Here is an 18,794-nt window from a genome sequence, read left to right on the forward strand (position 1 = left end):
GCAGGTCCCGGTCAGGCGACCGTCGGGACAGCAGCTCATCAGTAGTGTATTGTGACTCTTAAATTAAGCTAGTTAGACACACCTACACAACGCACTGGTGTAACGGGGATTGTGGGGGGGCGGGAGGGGGGAAAGAGAGTGGGTGAGGGGAGACCAGGGGATGGGGCAATGGAGTGGGGGAAGGAATGAGACAGAGCGGGAGGGGGGGCGGAGACAGAGCGGGGGAGGGGAGATAGAGCGGGGGAGGGGCACAGAGCTGGGAGGGGGAGGGGCACAGAGCGGGTGTGGGAGGGGGGTCTATAATTCACTGGTTCATCGCCCTCCCCCGCTCAGTATGGTGGAGATAAGGTCCCCCATGGCTGGGAGTCTCGCGGAGGGGAGGGGGGGGGGGGCAGTCTGTATTTCCAGCCACAATCGCTGGTGTTGGACACCAGCACTGGGTGCGAGTGCACAGACTCGGTGGGACATCTGACACCCGGGGGTGCTGTGTGCCACCCCAAACCACGCCCCCAACCCCCCATCTCCGCCCCTGCCACCCCCCCCCCCCCCTTACTGCAAACAGCGGCGGAGAAAGCCGGTCAAACAACAGCTTCCCCCCCCCACCCCTCTCCCCACACCAACACTCTTCGGCCAGCATAGCATCGCCCAGACACACCGACCAATCTCTCGGGCAGGAATCGACCTCCGACCCGCAGGGCTGGAGGTCACCGCACAAGGTGCTCTGACCTTTGACCCGTACTGCGGTAAGGTCAGGTCAGGTCGTCGGGCAGCTGGATGCCCCGTGCCCCTCCCCTCAGCCTGCCCTCCCCGTCGAGAGGTTTGGGGGGGGGGGGGGGGGGGAGAGACTTTGGACTCGTGGCTCCCAGCAAATCCCCATGGACTTCTCAAGCTCCAAATGATCCCTCCGCGGGGGGGCTGGGGGGAGGGGAGGAAGTGGGGCAAATAGAACTACTGACGTCACCAGCCCGACTGGGGAGAAAGGCTTCTCTACACCAGTTGATTGGGCCACCTTCAGTCCATCGGATGGGACAGGAGGCGAGTGAAGGGGTCGTCGAGGACCCCGATGCCCCTCGAACACCCTCTGACTTGAGACGTCGCTGAAAGTCCGCTCGCAGAGTGGGGGAGGAGGGCGGCTGCAGATTGGCCAGCACCCCAGATTGAGGTCCCCACTGGCTCCCAGAGTCTGGGGACCTTCTACCTGCTAAATCCAGCAGCCCCCGGCCCACCCATCGGACACAGCGCTCGCTCCCCTCTCGTTCCACCCCTGCTGGGTTTTACCGGCCCCCGCCCCATCAGGATGTGACCCCCGGACACCACGGGAGGGCAAGGCATGGTTGCTGGGGGAAGGGAGGCCGATTTCACACGTGCCCGCTTCCTGTCAGCCGCCTGACCCAGACCCCGAGGAGCCCCAATGTCTTTCAATTGCCTCCTCCCCTGCCTTTAGGGGCTCGACACAGCCCCGGGGGGGGGGGGGTAAAGGGGGAAGGGGGTCTGTTACCCCACTGCGATCGGGGAAATCGAGTGTTGGTCCTTCTGCACGCTCGCTCTGTATCTGCCCCCTGTTTGCCCACCCCGGGAGAGACTGCGGGTTTTTTTTGGGGGGGGGGGGGGGGGGAGAGGTGGGGATTCTGACCACTGCCCTCTGTGTCAACTCTGACCCCTGCCCCCGGCCCGGGACACCTGCTACGGGCCAGAACCTCAGGCCGTTTGCTCTGGCAGTGAAGGAGGGTTCGTTTCCCGCTAAATATGTACAAGGCGGGGGTGTGTACCGTGTGTGTGCGAGAGTGCGTGTGTGCGCGTGTGTGCGCGCGTTCCGCGGGAGAGCTCGGTTACCAGAGCCCTCGACGGTAATGAGACCCGCGACTCTGCTCGACCCCCAACAGTCAGTGGATAAAAAGGGGTTTATTCTTCCTCACATCAAAGGGGGAGGGGGGGGGGGAAGAATGGGGAGGAAGGGGGATACGGCAAGAGATAGGGAGGGGAAGGAGGTGAAGACCGAGACACAGGTTAACATTCTGCAAGGAGCATTCTACTAGATAAACGTTTCAAGTTACTCATTTTAGGCAGTTTTTAAAATACATTTTCTTCCCCGGGAACGTTGTTACATCTCCGGGGGAGAGTGCCGTCTAGACATTTAACGAAGACTGCACGGACAGATGGCAGCAATGTCTTGTTAACTCATCACCCGGCCGTCACTAGACAGCTCGTGTCACTGTATCCGCGAGGAGTGTGGGGGGAGGGGGTTCGTGGGGTTTTGGGGGGGGGGGGGGTGGGTGGGGGGAGTGTGGCTATGCCTGTGGTTTCTATTTGGCACGTGGCAGCTAGTCGGTGCAGAGGAGGTTCTGACCATTCGATAATTCCTTCAGGTCTTCTAAACTCTTCATCTTCCTCAACTGAAGATCATCCAGCTTCCTCCACAGCTCCTCCCTCTCCCGCTCTTTCTTGATCTCCCTGTAACGACAGAAAAAGGCCCAAATGTTAAGCCCCCCACGCCCGTCTCGTCACAACTTGGGGCGGGGGGTTAAGACAGTCAGCACAAGAATTAGGAGCAGGAGTCGGCCATTGGGCCCCTCGAGCCTGCTCCGCCATTCAATGAGATCACGGCTGATCATCGACCTCAACTCCACTTTCCCGCCCGATCCCCATATCCCTCGATTCCCTTAATATCCAAAAAATCCGCCTTGAACACACTGAACAACTGAGCCTCCACAGCCCTCTGGGGCAGAGAATTCCAAAGATTCATCACCCTCTGAGTGAAGAAGTTTCTCTTCATCTCAGTCCTAAATGGCCGACCCCTTATCCTGAGACTGTGTGACCCCTGGTTCTAGACTCCCCAGCCCGGGGGGAAACACCCTCCCTGCATCTACCCTGTCAAGCCCCCTCAGGGTCTTACTTGTTTCAAGGAGGTCACCTCTCATTCTTCTAAACTCCAGAGAGTATCGGTTCATTCTACACAATCTCTCCTCACAGGACAGCTCTCATCCCTGGAATCAGTCGGGTCAACCTCCGTTGCATTGCCTCCAAGGCAAATATATCCTTCCTTAGGTAAGGAGACCAAGGCTGTTCACAGTACTCCAGGTGTGGTCTCACCAGGGTCCTGTACAGTTGTAGCAAGACTTCCTTACTCTTTTACTCCAACCCTCTTGCAATAAAAGCCAATGTCGAGAGAGCCAGAGACAGTTTACTCATTACACACTCGTGTTGCAGGCATTCTCCGCTATTGGCCATCATGGCCTCTGGACGCCCCTCACCCCACCCCTCGCCCCCCCTCCCCCCAACCCCACCCTTGATGCGGAGAATCCCACCAGTGGTCTCGCAGCAGGAGCAGGGAGGCACATACCGCTGTCTGTCCACTTTGTAGGAGGACGTCAGCTCATCGAAGAGCGCGCCATTCATCTCCATGAACGTTTTCAGCACATTGTAGATGAGGGAGACGATTGTTCTGGGGAGAGAAATCACATTCAGTCAGGTCACCAGCTCCCTGCGGTACAGTGCAAGCCCACAACTCGGGCTCCCCCCACCCAATGTCACAGTGTACACTCTACGCAGAATATGCAATACACATTATACGCCATCACATGTCAGCTGTGGCTCAGTGGGCAGCACTCTCGCCTCTGAGTCAGAAGGTTGTGGGTTCAAGTCCCACTCCAGGGACTTGAGCACAGAAATCTAGGCTGACTCTCCAGTGCAGTGCTGAGGGAGTGCCGCACTGTTGGAGGGGCAGTGCTGAGAGAGTGTCGCACTGTCGGAGGGGCAGTACTGAGGGAGTGCTGCACTGTCGGAGGGGCAGTACTGAGGGAGCGCCACATTGTGGGAGGGGCCGTCTTTTGGATGAGACGTTAAACCGAGGCCCCTTCTGCTGTCTCAAGTGGACTTATAAAGTCCCATGGGACTATTTCGAAGAAGAGCAGGGGAGTTATCCCTGGTGTCCTGGGGCCAATATTTATCCCTGGTCATTATCACATTGCTGTGTGTGGGAGCTTGCTGTGCGCAAGTAGGATGCCGCGTTTCCCACATTACAACAGTGACTACACTCCAAAAGTACTTCATTGGCTGTAAAGCGCTTTGAGACGTCCGGTGGTCGTGAAAGGCGCTTTCGAAATGCAAGTCTTTCTTTATAGCGGTTGTGTACGACAGTGTGTCAGTATTGACAGGGGGTCCCCGGGAGTGTGTCAGTATTGACAGGGGGTTCCCGGGAGTGTGTCAGTATTGACAGGGGGTCCCCGGGAGTGTGTCAGTATTGACAGGGGGTCCCCGGGAGTGTGTCAGTATTGACAGGGGGTCCCCGGGAGTGTGTCAGTATTGACAGGGGGTTCCCAGGAGTGTGTCAGTATTTACAGGGGGTCCCCGGGAGTGTGTCAGTATTGACAGGGGGTCCCCGGGAGTGTGTCAGTATTGACAGGGGGTCCCCGGGTGTGTGTCGATGCTTGTCGTTGGTACTCACTGATTCCAGTGTTCTTTGGAGACTCGGTACAGTGTCCCGAACATGATGGGCAGGATACTCTGGCTGTTCTCCTCAATCAGACTCAGGATGTACTCGTTGTTCCAGAAGTACAACGCTCGCTCCGCCACCTGTACAGGGTATCGCAGACATCACCAACACCGCCATGGTCTGCCCCTCACCATCCGTCACACCCCTCCCCAAGCAATGTACTGCCGTACAGTCTCATCGTCACCCCCACCATGGGCGCGAGAGAGAGAGTGTGAGAGAGAGAGAGAGAGAGAGAGAGAGAGAGCGAGGGGGGTGGGGGGGTCGGGGGTGGGAGCGCGAGAGAGTGAGCGAGTGGGGGGAGCGCGAGGGAGCGCCAGAGAGGGGGGGCCGCGGGCGAGACAGGGAGGGGGGGGCGCGCGAGAGACAGGGAGGGGGGGCAGCGGGCGAGACAGGGAGGGGGGGCCGCGGGCGAGACAGGGAGGGGGGGCGCGCGAGAGACAGGGAGGGGGGGCGCGCGAGAGACAGGGAGGGGGGGCGCGCGAGAGACAGGGAGGGGGGGCGCGCGAGAGACAGGGAGGGGGGGCGCGCGAGAGACAGGGAGGGGGGGCGCGCGAGAGACAGGGAGGGGGGGCGCGCGAGAGACAGGGAGGGGGGGCGCGCGAGAGACAGGGAGGGGGGACGCGCGAGAGACAGGGAGGGGGGACGCGCGAGAGACAGGGAGGGGGGACGCGCGAGAGACAGGGAGGGGGGGCGCGCGAGAGACAGGGAGGGGGGGCGCGCGAGAGGCAGGGAGGGGGGGCGCGCGAGAGGCAGGGAGGGGGGGCGCGCGAGAGGCAGGGAGGGGGGGCGCGCGAGAGGCAGGGAGGGGGGGCGCGCGAGAGGCAGGGAGGGGGGGCGCGCGAGAGGCAGGGAGGGGGGGCGCGCGAGAGGCAGGGAGGGGGGGCGCGCGAGAGGCAGGGAGGGGGGGCGCGCGAGAGGCAGGGAGGGGGGGCGCGCGAGAGGCAGGGAGGGGGGGCGCGCGAGAGGCAGGGAGGGGGGGCGCGCGAGAGGCAGGGAGGGGGGGCGCGCGAGAGGCAGGGAGGGGGGGCGCGCGAGAGGCAGGGAGGGGGGGCGCGCGAGAGACAGGGAGGGGGGGCGCGCGAGAGACAGGGAGGGGGGGCGCGCGAGAGACAGGGAGGGGGGGCGCGCGAGAGACAGGGAGGGGGGGCGCGCGAGAGACAGGGAGGGGGGGCGCGCGAGAGACAGGGAGGGGGGGCGCGCGAGAGACAGGGAGGGGGGGCGCGCGAGAGACAGGGAGGGGGGGCGCGCGAGAGACAGGGAGGGGGGGCGCGCGAGAGGGAGGGGGGAGCGCGAGAGACAGGGAGGGGGGAGCGCGAGAGACAGGGAGGGGGGAGCGCGAGAGGGAGGGGGGAGCGCGAGAGACAGGGAGGGGGGAGCGCGAGAGACTGACAGCGCTGGAGAGAGACGGGGGAGCGCGAGAGACGGGAAGGGGGAGCGCGAGAGACTGACAGCGCTGGAGAGAGACGGGGGAGCGCGAGAGACGGGAAGGGGGAGCGAGAGAGACGGGAAGGGGGAGCGAGAGAGACTGACAGCACTGGAGAGAGACGGGGGAGCGCGAGAGACGGGAAGGGGGAGCGAGAGAGACGGGAAGGGGGAGCGAGAGAGACTGACAGCACTGGAGAGAGACGGGGGAGCGCGAGAGACGGGAAGGGGGAGCGCGAGAGAGACGGGAAGGGGGAGCGAGAGAGACTGACAGCACTGGAGAGAGACGGGGGAGCGCGAGAGACGGGAAGGGGGAGCGCGAGAGAGACGGGAAGGGGGAGCGAGAGAGACTGACAGCACTGGAGAGAGACGGGGGAGCGCGAGAGACGGGAAGGGGGAGCGCGAGAGACAGGGAGGGGGAGCGAGAGAGACTGACAGCGCTGGAGAGAGACGGGGGAGCGCGAGAGACGGGAAGGGGGAGCGCGAGAGACAGGGAGGGGGGAGCGCGAGAGACGGGAAGGGGGAGCGCGAGAGACGGGAAGGGGGAGCGCGAGAGACAGGGAGGGGGGAGCGCGAGAGACAGGGAGGGGGGAGCGCGAGAGACGGGAAGGGGGAGCGCGAGAGACGGGAAGGGGGAGCGCGAGAGACGGGAAGGGGGAGCGAGAGAGACTGACAGCACTGGAGAGAGAGAGGGCAAACTACAAACTGCAGGCACACGAACACTGACCTGGAAATGAGCGCTGGAGATACATTTTGCTATTTGCTTGAACAGCGTTTCCTGAATCGTCACAAACTGCGAGGGTTCCATTACGTCCAGAATCTCCTCGAGCTCTCCGAGAAACATCACCTGGGGAGGGAGGGCGAGAGTCGAACAATTAACCCCGACCTGAGTCATTGGAATGAGCAAGAGGTTAAAATGTTTGGAGGTCCGGGGGAGGAGGGGTGGTGTGATTGGGATAAATGATCGATTAATCGAAAATGGTTTGGTGATTATAACAGAACAGTGAAGTAACAGAGGATACAGTTTAATATCTGCAGGTTTTACACCACTCCCTCCATCCCCATCTCCAACCTCCCTTTCCTTTCCTTTCCCAAGTCCTTGAACGTGTTGTTGCCTCCCAAATCCGTGGCCATCTTTCCCGCAATTCCCCGGATTGAATCCCTCCAATCCGCTTTCCTTCCCTGCCACAGTATCGAAACGGCTCTCACCAGAGTCACAAACAACATCTTTTGTGACTGCGACAGAGGAAACGATCCCTCCTTGTCCTCTGACCTGCATATTACTTAATATCCTTACCCAACACAAATCTAGCGATTTCAAGAGAAAACTTCAACTGACCCCCCCCACCATCCACAGCTTTTGGGGGGGGGCGGGGGGGGGGGGGGCGAGTTGCAGATTCCCAGCACCCTTTGTGTGAAGAAGTGTTTCCTGACATCACCCCTGAACGGCCGGGCTCTGATTTTAAGGTGTTCTGGACTGCCCCCACCAGAGGAGATAATTTCTCTCGATCCACCCGATCAAACCCCTTTATCATTTCAAATACTTCGATCAGATCACCCCTCGACCTTCTCAACCAGTCTGTGCTCACAATTTAACCCTTTGAGCCCCCGGGACGGCCGGAGGGAATGTGGCTTGTTGGTCCGGCGCGAGTGCTCACAGAATCACAGAAATTTACAGCACGGAAGGAGGCCATTTCGGCCCATCGTGTCCGCGCCGGCCGACCAAGAGCTACCCGGCCTAATCCCACTTTCCCGCTCTCGGTCCGTAGCCCTGTAGGTTACAAGTGCACATCCAAGTCCTTTTTAAATGTGGTGAGGGTTTCTGCCTCTACCACCCTTTCAGGCAGTGAGTTCCGCCCCAGACCCCCACCACCCTCTGGGTGAAGACATTTCCTCTCAAATCCCCTCTAAACCTCCCCCCCAATTACTTTAAATCTGTGCCCCCTGGTTGTTGACCCCTCTGCCAAGGGAAACAGGTCCGTCCTATCCACCCTCATCATTTTACACACCTCAATCAGGTCTTCCCTCAGCCTCCTCTGTTCCAAAGAAAATTATAAAAATATAGCCTCCCGGCAGCAGAAGGTTAAGGGGAGATTTGATCGAGGTGTTCAAAACCATGAGGGGTCTGGACGGAGTAGAGAGAGAGAAAATGCTCCCATTGGTGGAAGGGTGCAGAACCAGTGGACACAGATTTAAGGCGATTGACAGAAGAACCAAAGGCGACATGAGGGAAAACGTTTTTTACGCAGCGAGTGGTTAGGATCTGGAATGCGCTGCCTGAGAGGGCGATGGAGGCAGACTCAATCGTGGCTTTCAAAAGGGAGTTGGATACGTACCTGAAGGAAAAGAACGTGCAGGGCTCCGGGGAAAGGGCGGGGGAGTGGGACTGGCTGAGAGTTGGCACGGGCTTGACGGGCCGAATCAGAAATAGGAGCAGGAGTCGGCCATTCAGCCCCTCGAGCCTGCTCCGCCATTCAATACGATCATGGCTGATCTGATCATGGACTCAGGTCCACTTCCCCGCCCGCTGCCCATAACCCTCGACTCCCTTATCGCTCAAAAATCTGTCTATTGCCACCTTAAATATATTCAATGTCCCAGCCTCCACAGCTCTCTGGGGCAGAGAATTCCACAGATTTACAACCCTCCGAGAGAAGAAATTCCTCCTCATCTCAGTTTTAAATGGGCGGCCCCTTATTCTGAAACTATCCCCCCAAAATTCTACGATCATCCTGTTTAATCTGCTCAGCAGCCCCTCCAAGCCTGATATATCTTTCCTGAGGAGAGGGTCCCAGGACTGAACACATGGACTCCAGGTGGGGTCTAACCAGAGCTCTGTACGGCTGGAACCGAACTACCTCCTCTTTACAATCCAGCCCTCCCGCGATAAAGGCCAACATTCCATCGTCCTTCTGGTTATTTTTGCACTGTCCGCTAATTATTAGTGATGTGTGTACATGGGTGGTCAAATCTCTCTGCTCCTCTGCAGTCTCATCACAAGAAAACACTCTGATTTGTCTTTCCCAGCTCCAAGGTAGAGGACCTCACAGTGGCCCACATCAACCTCCGTGTATCACAGTTCATTCAATCTGTCGACCTCCCTCCTCCCATCTGCACAACTCACTGTGCCCGCCTAACTTTGTTTCATCTGCAACTTAGAATATGCAGAACTCTATATCCTTCATCCAAGTCATTTATTAATAAATATGCTGCAAAGCTGAGGCCCGGGTACAGATCTCTGGGGGCACCACTTGGCCATCCGGGAACATTCCTCATAACCCCACAATTACCCACCCATGTCAATATTACCACCAATCTCGTGCGCTCTCCACTTTGCAAATAATCCCTCGTTAATTTCAAAATTCTCATCCTTGTTTTCAAATGCCTCCATGGCCCTCGCCCCCTCCCTATCTCTGTAATCTCCTCCAGCCCCGTCGTCGGGCCTTGGTGAGGCCACACCTGGAATATTGTGTTCAGTTTTGGTCTCCTAATCTGAGGAAGGACGTTCTTGCTATTGAGGGAGTGCAGCAAAGGTTCACCAGACTGATTCCCGGGATGGCAGGACTGACATATGAAGAAAGACTGGATCGACTGGGCTTTAGAAGAATGAGAGGGGATCTCATAGAAACATAAAATACTGACGGGTTTGGACAGGTTAGACACAGGAAGAATGTTCCCGATGTTGGGGAAGTCCAGAACCAGGGGTCACAGTCTAAGGATAAGGGGTAGGCCATTTAGGACCGAGATGAGGAGAAACTTCTTCACTCAGAGAGTTGTTAACCTGTGGAATTCTCTACCACAGAGAGTTGTTGAGGCCAGTTCGTTAGATATATTCAAAAGGGAGTTAGATGTGGCCCTTACGGCTAAAGGGATCAAGGGGTATGGAGAGAAAGCAGGAATAGGGTACTGAAGTTGCATGATCAGCCCTGATCATATTGAATGGCGGTGCAGGCTCGAAGGGCTGAATGGCCTACTCCTGCACCTATTTTTTATGTTTCGAACGCCCACCGAGATACGAACATAAGAAATAGGAGCAGGAGTCGGCCATACGGCCCCTCGAGCCTGCTCCGCCATTCAATAAGATCATGGCTGATCTGATCATGGACTCAAATGTACATCCCTGCCCGCTCCCTATAACCCTTGACTCCCTTATCGTTTAAGAAATTGTCTATCTCCGTTTTAAATATATTCAATGACCCAGCCTCCACAGCTCTCTGAGGCAGAGAATTCCAGATTTACAACCCTCAGAGAAGAAATTCCTCCTCGTCTCAGTTTTAAATGAGATGTCTGCGCTCCTCTAATTCTGCCCTCTTGAGCATCCCTAATTATAATCTCTCCACCATCGTGCCTTCCGTTACCTAGATTCCAAGCTCTGGAACTCCCTCCCTAAACCTCTCCGCCTCTCTACCTCTCCTTCCTCCTTCAAGACGCTCCTTAAAACCTACCTCTTTGACCAATGGTCACCTGCGCTAATTTCTGCTCATGCAGCTTGGTGTCAAATTTTTCATCTCAATACTCCTTCCTGTGAAGCACCTTGGGACGTTTCACAACGTTAAGGGCGCTATATAAACACAAGTTGTTGTTGTTGTGCGAAACCTGATCAAAAGCCTTCTGGAAGCCCACCTAGGCAACATCCATAGACGTTCCCCCACCCACTGTGTTAGTGATCTCCTCAAACAATTTAACTAGGTTAGTCGCGGATGGCCCATGGCCCATTCACAAACCCATGGCGAGTCTTTGATCAGCTCCTACGTGTCCAAGTGCTCATTCACACTGTCCCCGATAACAGACTCCAGTAACTTCCCTCCCCCAACTAACAGGTCTGTACTTTCCAGCTTACTCCCTCGCAAATTGAGCACACAAATCTTGGCTGACACTTCAGTGCAGTACTGAGGGAGCGCCGCACTGTCGGAGGGGCAGTACTGAGGGAGCTCCGCACTGTCGGAGGGGCAGTACTGAGGGAGCGCCGCACTATCGGAGGGGCAGTACTGAGGGAGCACCGCACTGTCGGAGGGGCAGTACTGAGGGAGCGCCGCACTATCGGAGGGGCAGTACTGAGGGAGCACCGCACTGTCGGAGGGGCAGTGCTGAGGGAGCACCGCACTGTCGGAGGGGCAGTACTGAGGGAGCACCGCACTGTCGGAGGGGCAGTGCTGAGGGAGCACCGCACTATCGGAGGGGCAGTACTGAGGGAGCACCGCACTGTCGGAGGGGCAGTGCTGAGGGAGCGCCGCACTGTCGGAGGGGCAGTGCTGAGGGAGCACCGCACTGTCGGAGGGGCAGTGCTGAGGGAGCACCGCACTGCTGGATGAGACGTTAAACCGAGGCCCCGTCTGCCCCCTCGGGTGGAATGTAAATGATCCCACGGCTACTATCGGAAGAAGAGCAGGGGAGTTCTCCCCGGTGTCCTGGGGCCAATATTTATCCCTCAACCAACATCACTAAAACAGATGATCTGGGTCATCATCACATTGCTGTGTGTGGGAGCTTGCTGTGCGCAAATTGACTGCCGTGTTTCCCACATTACAACAGTGACGATACTTCAAAAGTACTTCATTGGCTGTAAAGTGCTTTAGGACGTCCGGTGGTCACGAAAGGCATTACATCAATGCAAATCTTTCTTCCTGTCTCCCATCGTAAATAATAGAGCGACATTTGTAATTTTCCAATCCGACTATACAATTCATGAATCTTGAGCGTGTTGGAAAATTATGACTAATGCAACTGCAATTTACTGCACCTTTCTTTTAATACCCTGGGTTGGAAAGCATCAGCTCCGAGAGATTTGTTCATCTCAAGAACCATTAATTTTTCCATTACCAGTTAAAAAAGAAAATCCACTTCGATCCTCCCCGTGACTTATTTTTAGGTTCTTTGGTATTTTGTCCTCTGTGAATTTGGATGGGAAAAAACACGGATACAGAACAGCCTGTGACAGAGCGATCCAATCAGTCCCACTCCCCCCTGCTCTTTCCCCACAGCCCGGCTATTTTTCCCCGTTCCAGTATTTATCCAATTCCCGTTTGAAAGTCACTATTTGAATCTGCTCCCACCGCCCTTTCAGGCAGCGCGTTCCCGATCACAACAACTCGCTGCGTAAATACATTCTCCCCATCTCCCCCTCTGGTTCCATCGCCGATTATCTTAAAGTATAAACAGTTCATTTAACAAGTCTGCCATTTCCATATGGTGTCCCCAGCATCGCTCTTTTATGGTTCCACATTTCTCCTTACCACTCTCTCTCACTCCAGGGACTTGAGCACAAACACTCCCAGTGCAGCACTGAGGGAGCGCCGTACTGTCGGAGGGGCAGTGCTGAGGGAGCGCCGTACTGTCGGAGGGGCAGTGCTGAGGGAGCGCCGTACTGTCGGAGGGGCAGTGCTGAGGGAGCGCCGTACTGTCGGAGGGGCAGTACTGAGGGAGCGCCGCACTGAAGTGCTGTCTTTCAGATGAGACATTAAACCGAGGCCCCGTCTGCTCTCTCAGGTGGACATTAAAGATCCCATGGCACCATTTCGAAGAAGAGCTGTCCTGGGGTTAATATTTATCTCTCAATCCACATAATAAAAACAGATGATCTGTCATTATCACATTGCTGTGTGTGGGAGCTTGCTGTGCGCAAATTCGCTGCTGCGTTTCCCACAATACAACAGTGACCACACTCCAAAAGTACTTCATTGGCTGTAAAGCGCTTTGGGACGTCCTGAGGTTGTGAAAGGCACTATATAAATGCATGTCTTTGTTTGACTTAACAGATTTATAAAAACGTTTACCGTTCGCTTCGAGGACAATCGCAAGTTCTGAATTATATTCCCCTTTTGCATCCTCTTATTACTTGCTTTGTATCCTTTTCTTGCTTTCTCTAGCTCTTCTAGTGCTTAAGAACATAAGAAATAGGAGCAGGAGTCGGCCATTCGGCCCCTCGAGCCTGCTCCGCCATTCAATAAGATCATGGCTGATCTGATCGTGGACTCAGCTCCACTTCCCCGCCCGCTCCCCATAACCCTTCACTCCCTTATTGCTCAAAAATCTGTCTATCTCCTCCCTAAATATATTCAATGACCCAGCCTCCACAGCTCTCTGGGGCAGAGAATTCCACAGATTTACAACCCTCCGAGAGAAGAAATTCCTCCTCAGTTTTAAATGGGCGACCAATCATTCTCTGGTTGGCAACCAGTAACTAGTGGGGTGCCGCAGGGATCAGTGCTGGGACACCAACTATTTACAATCTATATTAACGACTTGGAAGAAGGGACTGAGTGTAACGTAGCCAAGTTTGCTGACGATACAAAGATGGGAGGAAAAGCAATGTGTGAGGAGGACACAAAAAATCTGCAAAAGGACATAGACAGGCTAAGTGAGTGGGCAAAAATTTGGCAGACTGAGTATAATGTTGGAAAGTGTGAGGTCATGCACTTTGGCAGAAAAAAATCAAAGAGCAAGTTATTATTTAAATGGAGAAAGATTGCAAAGTGCTGCAGTACAGCGGGACCTGGGGGTACTTGTGCATGAAACACAAAAGGATAGTATGCAGGTACAGCAAGTGATCAGGAAGGCCAATGGAATCTTGGCCTTTATTGCAAAGGGGATGGAGTATAAAAGCAGGGAAGTCTTGCTACAGTTATACAGGGTATTGGTGAGGCCACACCTGGAATACTGCGTGCAGTTTTGGTTTCCATATTTACGAAAGGATATACTTGCTTTGCAGACAGTTCAGAGAAGGTTCACTCGGTTGATTCCGGGGATGAGGGGGTTGACTTATGAGGAACGGTTGAGTAGGTTGGGCCTTTGCTCATTGGAATTCAGAAGAATGAGAGGTGATCTTATCGAAACGTATAAGATTATGAGGGGGCTTGACAAGGTGGATGCAGAGAGGATGTTTCCACTGATGAAGGAGACTAGAACTAGAGGGCATGAACTTAAAATAAGGGGCCGCCCATTTAAAACTGAGATGAGGAGAAATTTCTTCTCTCAGAGGGTTGTAAATCTGTGGAATTCTCTGCCTCAGAGAGCTGTGGAGGCTGGGTCATTGAATATATTTAAGGCAGAGATGGACAGTTTCTTAAACGATAAAGGGATAAGGGGTTATGGGGAGCGGGCGGGGAAGTGGAGCTGAGTCCATGATCGGATCAGCCATGATCGTATTAAATGGCGGAGCAGGCTCGAGGGGCCGTATGGCCGACTCCTGCTCCTATTTCTTATGTTCTTATGACCCCTTATTCTGAAATCATGCCCCCTCGTTCTAGATTCCCCCACGAGGGGAAATATCCTCTCTGAATCCACCTTGTCCAGCCCCCTCAGAATCTTATACGTTTCAACAAGATCACCTCTCATTCTCTAAACTCCCATGAGTATGTTGACCACAGCTGCTGAACTATACGGGTGGCACCATTGCCCATTAGGGGCATATACTAGTGTGTACTGCAGCAGAATCTCCTTAGAGTAATTCCCACTGTTTGTAGATTTACCCATCATCAACTCAGTTTGCTGCAGACTATTTATTTCTCATTCCTTTGAAGGTTGCCTTATCTTGGTTTGTGATTGTCTATTGCCCTCAAACTTAACAACTTGTATTTATACAGTGTCTTTAACACACCCCTGGGCGATGCACAGCCATTATCAGAGAGAAAAATACAGACTTGCATTTATATAGCGCCTTTCACGACCACCGGATGTTCCAAAGCTTCACAGCCAATGAAGTACTTTTGGAGTGTAATCACTGTTGTAATGTGGGAAATGCGGCAGACAATTTGCGCACAGCAAGCTCCCATACACAGCAATGTGATAATGACCAGATCATCTGTTTTTGTTATGTTGATTGAGGGATAAATATTGACCCCAGGACACCGGGGAGAACTCCCCTGCTCTTCTTCGAAATAGTGCCGCGGGATCTTACGTCCACCTGAGAGAGCAGACGTCTCATCCGAAAGACGGCACATCCGACAGTGCTGCACTCCCTCAGTACTGCCCCTCCGACAGTGCTGCACTCCCTCAGTACTGCCCCTCCGACAGTGCTGCACTCCCTCAGTACTGCCCCTCCGACAGTGCTGCACTCCCTCAGTACTGCCCCTCCGACAGTGCTGCACTCCCTCAGTACTGCCCCTCCGACAGTGTTGCACTCCCTCAGTACTGCCCCTCCGACAGTGCGGCGCTCCCTCAGTACTGCCCCTCCGACAGTGCGGCGCTCCCTCAGTACTGCCCCTCCGACAGTGCGGCGCTCCCTCAGTACTGCCCCTCCGACAGTGCGGCGCTCCCTCAGTACTGCCCCTCCGACAGTGCGGCGCTCCCTCAGTACTGCCCCTCCGACAGTGCGGCGCTCCCTCAGTACTGCCCCTCCGACAGTGCGGCGCTCCCTCAGTACTGCCCCTCCGACAGTGCGGCGCTCCCTCAGTACTGCACTGGGAGTATAAGCCTAGATTTTTGTGCTCAAGTCCCTGGAGTGGAACTTGAACCCTCAACCTTCTGACTCAGAGGCGAGAGTGCTACTCACTGAGCTGCAGCTGACACTTGAATAAAAAGAAATTAGGATGGGCGACCAAAAGCTTGCTCAAAGAGTGACTTAAAAGGCGGAGAGGTTTAGGGAGGGTGTTCCAGAGCTAGGGCCCAGGCAGCTGAAGGCACGGCCGCCAATGGTGGAGCGATTATAATCAGGGATGCTCAAGAGGCCAGAATTGGAAGGCCAGCCAGGAGAGCATTGGAACAGTCGAGTCTGGAGGTGACTAAGGTGTGGACGAGGGCTTCAGCAGCGGATGAGCTGAGGCGGGGGGCGGAGACTGGTGATGTTCGAGGGGGAAATAGGCGGTCTTCGCGGTGGAGGAGATATGGGATTGGCAGCTCAGCTTGGGGCCAAATAGAACGTTAAGGTTGCGTACAGTCTGGTTCAGCCTTGGACAGTGGCCAGGGAACTGGCTATTAAATTCAGTATTGTGGTCAATCTTGATCCAGCGCTCGTCAATAAACCCAGGCTCGCCTGTTCCCTTGTTGGTTTTAAAACACATTTTCTGGCATTACAACAGTGACCACACTTCCAAAGTACTTCAAGTCGCTGGAGAAATACCACCAACGGTGTCTCCGCAAGATCCTGCAAATCCCCTGGGAGGACAGACGCACCAACGTTAGCGTCCTCGACCAGGCCAACATCCCCAGCATTGAAGCACTGACCACACTCTACCAGCTCCGCTGGGCAGGGCCACATTGTCCGCATGCCCCCAGACACGAGACTCCCAAAGCAAGCGCTCTACTCGGAACTCCGACACGGCAAACGAGCCAAAGGTGGGCAGAGGAAACGTTACAAGGGACCACCCTCAAAGTGCACCATCCCCACCGACACCTGGGAGTCCCTGGCCAAAGACCAGTCCGCCCTAAGTGGAGGAAGTGCATCCGGGAGGGCGCTGAGCACCTCGAGTCTCGTCGCCGAGAGCGTGCAGAAAGCAAGCGCAGGCAGCGGAAGGAGCGTGCGGCAAACCAGTCCCACCCTCCCCTTCCCTCAACCACTGTCTGTCCCACCTGTGACAGGGACTGTGGTTCCTGTATTGGCCTGAGAACTCACTGTTGGAATCGAGGAAGACTTGCTTCCACTCTGAGGGACTGCCTGTGATGGTGACACTTCAAAAGTATTTCTTGGTTGTAAAGCGCACTGGGACGTCCTGGGGTCGTGAACGGCATTGTGGAAATGCAAGTCGCTCTTTATATTGTTCTGTAAAACTGTCCCACATACATTCTAGAAATGTATGGCATTCGGCTTCTCCCAGTCTCGGTGAAAATTAAAACCGCCCATTGTCTCTGCAACAGGCTTCCCTGATCTCTGTATTTATTGCTCTCCCCTTTACACCAACACTATCAGGGGGTCTGTAGACAACTCTCCGACCCAGAGTCTCGCACCCTTTGCTGTCACCCAGTTTTACCCATGACCTGTTCCCCCTCGCTGGTGTCACCAATATTAACGTTCCTCCTTCTTTCTAAAGATCCTGAGGCTGGGACTATTAAGCTCCCAACCAAATCAGCAGGACCCTGCAGCGTTTCGTAACACTGCCGCGATACACCTTGGGGACGCTTTATAAAGGCGATATATAAATAAGTTGCTGCTGTGGGGAATCTCCGACCGTCACTTGGCCCCAGGAAGCCAGCCAGCCGCACGCTCTTCGGACCCCCCCCCTCCCCCCACCCCTGCCGTGGGGTGAGCTAGTCCGTGCTCCGCTGGAGCAGGCGATGGCCAGGGGAGGGGGGGGTGTGGGGGACCCAGGATTTCCCGGCAATCACCGAATATTTCTTTGCAAAGCTCACGATGTGAGCCAGGGGATTAGCATCTGTTCGAGACGGCAGTGAGCTGTGCCGCTAATCATCACCCAAATCACTAGACCAAAGCCGGGAGTAATTATAGCATTAGGCAGATTGACAGGGGGGAAGAGAGCGAGACACGGGCTCACACCGACAGCAGTGGAAAGTGTGAGTCAGTGACTCTCCACTCCCCAGCAAAACATCGGGAAAGAACGCAAAAGACTGAGGACGCCCATCGTGGGAACGCAGGCACAGAATTGCCATGATGGAAGCATAAATCACTGGTTAGGCCCCAGCTGGAGTACTGTGTCCAATTCTGGGCCCCGCACTTTAGGAAGGATGAGAAGACCTTGGAGAGGGTGCAGAGGAGGTTGACCAGAATGGTTCTAGGGAGAAAAGATAGGATAGGCTGGGGTTGTTTTCTTTGGAAAAGAAGAGGCTGAGGGGAGACTTGATTGAGGTGTATAAAATTATTAGGGGCCTGGATAGAGTGGATAGAAAGGACCTGTTTCCCTTGGCCGTGTCCTAACTCGCACCGAGTCCCGCTCACCCATCACCCCCTGTGCTCGCTGCCCCGTGTCCTAACTCGCACCGAGTCCCGCTCACCCATCACCCCCTGTGCTCGCTGCCCCGTGTCCTAACTCGCACCGAGTCCCGCTCACCCATCACCCATCACCCACTGTGCTCACTGCCCCGTGTCCTAACTCGCACCGAGTCCCGCTCACCCATCACCCACTGTGCTCACTGCCCCGTGTCCCAACTCACACCGAGTCCCGCTCACCCATCATCCCCTGTGCTCGCTGCCTCGTGTCCTAACTCACACCGAGTCCCGCTCACCCATCATCCCCTGTGCTCGCTGCCTCGTGTCCTAACTCACACCGAGTCCCGCTCACCCATCACCCCCTGTGCTCGCTGCCTCGTGTCCTAACTCGCACCGAGTCCCGCTCACCCATCATCCCCTGTGCTCACTGCCCCGTGTCCTAACTCACACCCAGTCCCGCTCACCCATCACCCTGTGCTCACTGCCCCGTGTCCTAACTCGCACCAAGTCCCGCTCACCCATCACCCCCTGTGCTCGCTGCCCCGTGTCCTAACTCGCACCGAGTCCCGTTCACCCATCACCCCCTGTGCTCGCTGCCCCGTGTCCTAACTCACACCGAGTCCCGCTCACCCATCAGCCCCTGTGTTCGCTGCCCCCGTGTCCTAACTCACACCGAGTACCGCTCACCCATCACCCCCTGTGCTCACTGCCCCGTGTCCTAACTCGCACCCAGTCCCGCTCACCCATCACCCCCTGTGCTCACTGCCCCCGTGTCCTAACTCGCACCGAGTCCCGCTCACCCATCACCCCCTGTGCTCACTGCCCCCGTGTCCTAACTCACACCGAGTCCCGCTCACCCATCAGCCCCTGTGTTCGCTGACCTACATTGGCTCCCGGTTTGGCAACTGCTCAAATGTAAACTTTTCCACCCTTGTGTTAAATCCCTCCATGTCCTTGCCCTCCTCCAGCCCTACACCCCTCTGAGAACACTGAGTGCCTCTAACCCATGCTTATCCCCACTTCCTTCACCATTGGTGGCCGAGCCTTCAGCTGCCTGGGCCC

At 55.9% G+C, this 18,794-nt stretch overlaps 1 protein-coding gene across 1 annotated transcript in view; it reads right to left on the reverse strand.

Moving 5' to 3' along the window:
- Positions 1-570: 570 nt before the first annotated feature.
- The window catches only part of ppp2r5b (protein phosphatase 2, regulatory subunit B', beta), a 63,459-nt gene continuing 45,235 nt past the window's right edge, over positions 571-18,794 (reverse strand). The window contains exons 2-6 of the mRNA XM_070868044.1: positions 6,987-7,096; positions 6,642-6,761; positions 4,445-4,572; positions 3,341-3,442; positions 571-2,451 (exon numbers count right to left, since the gene is read on the reverse strand). Coding sequence (XP_070724145.1) covers positions 2,322-2,451; positions 3,341-3,442; positions 4,445-4,572; positions 6,642-6,761; positions 6,987-7,096 — 590 coding nt within the window. The 3' untranslated portion in view covers positions 571-2,321. The remainder of the gene's footprint in view (positions 2,452-3,340; positions 3,443-4,444; positions 4,573-6,641; positions 6,762-6,986; positions 7,097-18,794) is intronic.

This window comes from Pristiophorus japonicus, chromosome 27 (genome assembly GCF_044704955.1).
Source record: "Pristiophorus japonicus isolate sPriJap1 chromosome 27, sPriJap1.hap1, whole genome shotgun sequence".
Taxonomy (NCBI): Eukaryota; Metazoa; Chordata; class Chondrichthyes; family Pristiophoridae; genus Pristiophorus; species Pristiophorus japonicus.